The sequence below is a fragment of the Varroa jacobsoni genome, unplaced genomic scaffold (genome assembly GCF_002532875.2).
Source record: "Varroa jacobsoni isolate VJ856 unplaced genomic scaffold, vjacob_1.0 contig00062, whole genome shotgun sequence".
In the NCBI taxonomy this organism is placed as follows: Eukaryota; Metazoa; Arthropoda; class Arachnida; order Mesostigmata; family Varroidae; genus Varroa; species Varroa jacobsoni.
Genome location: NW_019214404.1, coordinates 1 through 5,964, shown reverse-complemented (window position 1 = coordinate 5,964; position 5,964 = coordinate 1). Strand labels below are relative to the sequence as shown.

Here is a 5,964-nt window from a genome sequence, read left to right as displayed (position 1 = left end):
GAGACACGTTGTGGTCTAGGTTCAAACCCCAATCAGATGTCCGTCTAATCGAATGCCCAACGGCGGTACCGTACGTGAAACTCGAAACAAAGGTTCGAAGGTCAGAACGAATACTCTAAGAACTATACGCTCCTATTGCTAGCTAAGACGGTATCCAAGTTTTGATAGCCGGAAGAGAATGGCTGCAAACACGTCGCAGCGTTTCGATTAATTTAATTCTCTGATGATACTTGACATTTTATGTTTATGTGATATACATATATATATATATATATATATATATATGTATATATATATACTGACGATAGTGCCTGCTGTAAAACAACTGAGCCTAAGGTGAAAAGATAGTAATTTGGAGGTAACAATTAGACAATCGTCTAAGTTTAATCGCTAAACAAGGCGAGAACCTCATCGTTTTTCCTGTCTACAATCTACTTTTCTTTACGCCCTTTTATCTTGATTAATTTATCAATTGTCCTGTCACTCGTTAAAAATTTCCGGCTAGATCAATTGCGCGAACTCTCTGTGTGCATGACACTGAGTTAGCGATTTCAAAAGTTGCCGCGCTGAAAGAGGTTCAACTGTTAGCCCTTACAGACGGTGTGATATTGTAGTCGTATCGGGCTGATTGCTGCATCGAATTTCAAGTCAGTCAGCTGGTGTTGTTGTTTAAAGGTTCAGAGTTTTGCCACCACTGCTCAATCAGGGATGCTATTCCGGGTTGCACAGGTCGTGTTGGCTTAGAGAATCTAGTGCAGCTTCCTTATCGAGAAAACTGGTGTTAGAAATCGTGTTCGTAGAGCTTCTCTTACCGTTGATCGTGTTATTGTGCCTAGTAGCAGCTAGACGTCTGTTGAGTGTTTGTGCAGCAATCACTGCAAAGGACAGCCAGACTTGTGTAGCGTCTGCGGTTGTGGTCCGTAACCAACAGGGCCAATCAAGATGAATCTAGACTGTTTGCTCAAAGCTGCCCAGAAAAATACGTCGAACCCGATTCAGGTAAGGCTAAAGCAACTACCATAGAACGACTGATTGTCATAAACTGCAGGGTACGAGAAAATTATCCTGTAGTGTGTGGCAGCATTGGAACCTTTAGACTAGTCAGGTTTATCGTGAGCAAGGCAACGAAACGAAGATTGGTTCTGATATTGAGTGCGATTTGTTATTTGTGGTATAGCTATCTAGCGTCTCCGAAAACGAATTAATTGTTCCGTTACTTATAAGGAAAACTGCAACAAACGTGGAAACGAGGCGAGGTCTAGAATGGACCTTAGTCTACCATTCGCGCTTATCGCCTATGGACCTTTATGTTCCCCATTGCCCGCATGTGGTCATTATGGTCACATCTTGTGCTTGTAAAAATGCTGTTGTAATTTACTTCGAGGGTTCAAATATCATTTATAGAATTGGTGCTTTCTGCCATTGCTTTCAGATCTAATTTTTACAGTTTATGTAGGTTTATTTACGATTGCATTTAGTTTGTATGACGCATCTCCACCCTTTTTTTAAGCAGCCATTCGTTTATGACATCTGGTGTATGAGCTGGTTAGACTTAGATCGGCAGTAAAGGCCCTATATAAGGAGCAGGATCGTCGTCGCCGTTAGGTGCTTGCATCAGCGAAGTATTGCGGAATCAAACCCATAGGTTTTCGAAACATACGGATTACCAACGGGTGGCATTATATGAAGCAATTGCAATGAATAAATGAAGTGGCTTTGAGGTGGTTTTTTTTTGAGTTCATCGATTAGCGGTACGTGCATATCGACCTAGCTTCCGGTTGTAGCATCGTTCAAGTGATGGCTATGTTAGAAAAGCAGAGGCACAACAAGAAATGGTAATTTCCTTGATGCTACACGTAGTAGATACGGCGTATAAACTAACTAATTCTCTTCTTCGATCCGCAACATGTAATAGTCTCTATGAGTGAATGACTGCTCTGCCTGGTGGAGCTGATCTGTTCTGTGCTTCGAACTGTGGCTCTGTTGAACCCGTGACAGCCTCATCACTCATGAGGATTTCTTGCCTCAAGCTATATGATTGCTTTGGCAACTTGTATCTCTGAAGCCGTTTTCTACGCGTTAACAAATAACATGACGGTATACTGTTAGAAATGTGCCTGTAAAGATTTTCATGCATGTTATTTGCGGTCACGCACGGGCGCCCGTTCTCATGTAACTAGCGTCGCCTAATTTACTACCTACGTTTGTCAAGGTAACGGATGATAATCAAGGTTTCATTTTTTCAAATCAAAACAAGGTAATTTTTCTGTCTTTTTTTTTGTTTTTCTTTTTAGAAACGCTGCTCACTCGAGATCGGTCCTGCAAAAAAATTGCCGAAAAGCAAAGTTGACCCGAATGCGATTCGTGCTCTTCTGGAGCGAAAGGAAAAAGAGCGCCGAGAAGAGCGTGAGTATTCAATGCGTAGCTAATTAGTTGAATATTATTTAATGGTGTCGGCTAAGAAAGCCGTATGTTAGCCACTAACTATGATTCTGCTTTTAAATGTTTGGGAAACCACTTATTTTGCTAATGGGATGGTACAATGTTATTTTATGAAGGTAAAAGTATTTTTGTGTTACTGGATTGCAGTAGATAACGGGTCTGTTGTAAGTAAATTACATAGTCTATCGACGAAGTGACCGAGTGACCCCACGATAATAGCTGTGTTTATTTAAATCTATGCACTTAGACTATCACGATATTATATAAATAAAGCAAATATGGCTAGTTTTGTCCGAATATCGATGCGTTTCATTTGTTTTGCAGGTGACACGCTCATCTCAAAAGCAATAGCTTCGACAAAACGAGATGATATTCACTATAAAGATCACAAGGGCCTCCGGAAACAGGAACAGGGATGGAGTGACAAATGCAAACGCCAATGGCTCAAAGTCCAGCGCGAGCGACGTGAGTTCATTAACCAAATGCACCGGGCTGCTGATGAACGCGACAAACACAAACGACGTAAGTTTTCGGCAAGCCTTACTCCGAATATATTGTATATGAGAGCTACTTGAAAGGGTTTATTTGGGTAATTTGCTTTAAGGAGGACTTTTCTTAATTTCGATTGAGGGATCTTTAGCATAGCTCATTATGAATGTAGCTTTTCTACTTTTGGGAAATAAAACTTAATTATAATATGATTTTATAAGGCCTTATATACTGAAGGTGCATTTCTTTATATTAAGCTTCGTGGATGTTTCTTCGCCGCATAAAAAAATGACAATATCGGGGATTCACTAGGATTTTAGCGCTTTCTATTTAGCACATGCGTAGTCAGGTAATATTTTCTGCCCGTTGCTTGTTCTGATATTACAGCACTTGACAAAGAAAAAGTTATGCTTTCTGTTAAGAGCAAAGAGGAGCAGGCGAGAGAACGTAAGAAGCGGAAGCGGAAGTACGAAATCTTCGAAGGAAGCATGGATACGTCGCGCAGGAACAAAATTCGCCTCTCTGTAGTACCAGGCGGCGCTGGCCCGAGGGTCAGTGATATTAGTGAGTTGATGAAAATTGCCCAAAATAATGCCGAATCCGGTTCGTTTGGAGCCGACTGTAATCTACCGTTTGACCTATCGTCATTGAATAAAAACAATTCTGATGAAGAGCCACGACTTATGACGAACGCGGAGAAGCGCCGTATTGCCGAAGAGGAAGCTATCATGCGAAAAGCAGCTTCTAGCGGCAATATTCCGCGGATTCCGAAAATTGCTAGTGCAGCTGCTAACGGTAATGGAAGTGGTAAGCCCATAAATGGAATCGGCCGAATTCCCAAAAAGGGAGAACAGATCAATAGCAGCACAAATGGAGCTATAAAAAGCAACAGTTACAGGGAACATCAGCCCTTCTCATCCGCCTCAAAATCGTCTTCAAGGTCGGAACGGTCTCGCTCAGAAAGGGATCTTCACAAAGATTCAAAAAGCGGCGGTCACCGAGACCGGGAGCGATCGTCAAGCAGTAGCCACAAAAGTAAGGATAGCAGAGAGCGGATGGATAAGGATCGGCACAAAGACGTGCAGCGAAAAGAGTTTCGAGATCATAAAGAGACAAAGGATCGACATAGGGATCATGGTAAAGAGTCAAAGGAGAAATGCAGCTCCCAGAAGAGTAGCAACATCAATAGCAAACTTCTAGAAAACGGGCACTCACGTCAACATCTGAACGGTGCGAACTCTTGTAGTATTATTTAAACTTATAAAAATGTTCATAACTATGTAACGTGAAAAGACTTATAGATATTTATGTTTACACCTATGGCAATCGTTGCGTACAGGAGTGGCTTTGTTTACTATCATCCGTAAGGTGAACGACCACGTTGTACTCCACCATTCTGTTTCAACCAAATTTTTTGTTAACTTCCTTATTTCTAGGCTCCGTCGCAACGTCTAAAAATAGCCAAAGCCGCGATACCGATCGTCTCGCTGCAAGCGCAGAACAATCTTCAAAAAAACTTTCACAACTGCAGGTACTGTCAACTGGAGGTCGTGTTGCAGCCTCTCTTACTGGAAATAATAACCAATCAATGCCTGCTGCAGATAGAGAGCGGCTTCGCGCCGAGACGGCGCGTAAACTCGAGCAGCTGCAGAAGGAGCGGATGATGGCTGAAGAGGAAGAGCGTAAAAAAAGGTACTTATAGCAGTAATAATATTATTGTATTATGATTTATATGGACGTTGATAGATATACATAACGGAAGACGAGAAAGTTAGTGTTATTATTGTGTTATACCAAGTCATTTCAAATTAAATCTGCACTTTATACCAATGCTTGTTGAATCGTTTTTCGGTTAGTTTAGTTTTGGTTTTTTGTTCAATATTATAGACTCGCAGCAAAGAAACTGCGTCAGGCTGAAGAGGCACTTTTGAAAAAGCGACTTCGAGAATTACAAAATAGTGGGGCAATGGACTCGGATTATGAAGATGATGAGGTGAGTCGGTTATATGGTTTTTTATGGCAGTTATTATTAAATTGGTGACAACTATTCGTACTTGTTGTAAAGAGACTGGTTTAGTGTAAATCGAAAATAGCTTATTCGGTAACGTTTAGTCTCTTGAGGATAATAAGACTTTTGCTTGTGCTTACGATGCTGCGATTTCAGTATGACTATGAAGATGAAGATCTCGATGCATATGAAGACGATTTTATTGATGATGCTCCTATTGACGATCCCTATGCAAAGAACTATTCGAAGGACATTGCCAAGATCTTCAAATATGACAAACGAAAATATCAGGATATGGACGATGATGACATAGAGGAAAGCACATTCAGCCGCTGCATGGCTGAAGAAGTATGTATCGAACACTATATAACAACAACGATACACATAATCAACCAGCATATCCTGTTTTCAAATATAATGCTCGCCATATAACATTAGAGTTAACTGAATAGTGTGCAATTTTTGCCCACACTGTACAGTGTAATTTATTAGCAAAATTGTAGGCGTAACAAGTATCATGAATATGCGTTTGGATGAAAACCCTTTGCACCGAACCGTTTTTATATATTTAATATTGTAAAATTATTGATTATTTCTCAGGCACGATCGTCCCGAATTGGCCGCCAGGAAGATCTAGAAGATATGCGACGCGAACAGGAGGAAGAACTTCGAAAGTCCAAATCGAAGAGTCGGAAACTCGAGGAACTGGCTCAAAAACTTAAACAGAAAAAAAAGCTTACTTTATGTCCGGTTTGAGGGAGCGCGATACAGTGCCCATATTTGGTGCTAATTTTCAAATAAGTTTTACTGTTCGCCGCGAAGCCTAATGGATCAAAAAGCAAGCCGCTAACAGTTAACTGAATCCGTGCCAACGGATTTAAACTAAGTAGAGAAACATTTCGACGGCAAATCAATCTGTTGAGACAGAAAATGACACGTGTACAGTGAGATAGGCGATTAGAATGAACTAATTCCTTGTTTATTTGTTATAAAAAAATTCTTATATTTATATCACATGGAATATA

General features: G+C 40.7%; 1 protein-coding gene across 2 annotated transcripts; it reads left to right on the top strand.

Moving 5' to 3' along the window:
* The first annotated feature begins 647 nt into the window (after nucleotides 1–647).
* LOC111270710 (uncharacterized) lies at nucleotides 648–5,956 on the top strand. 2 transcript variants are annotated; one of them, XM_022851087.2, is made up of 8 exons: nucleotides 648–999; nucleotides 2,295–2,406; nucleotides 2,767–2,964; nucleotides 3,319–4,161; nucleotides 4,368–4,623; nucleotides 4,819–4,924; nucleotides 5,096–5,287; nucleotides 5,540–5,956. In XM_022851087.2, exons 1-8 carry the CDS (start codon nucleotides 943–945, stop codon nucleotides 5,693–5,695), a joined length of 1,920 nt encoding a protein of 639 aa, XP_022706822.1. In that variant the 5' UTR covers nucleotides 648–942; the 3' UTR covers nucleotides 5,696–5,956. The 2 variants fall into 2 exon arrangements, with proteins under 2 accessions (XP_022706822.1, XP_086828717.1); XM_086972591.1 differs by lacking the exon at nucleotides 648–999 and adding an exon at nucleotides 1,748–1,835.
* Nucleotides 5,957–5,964: the final 8 nt, after the last annotated feature.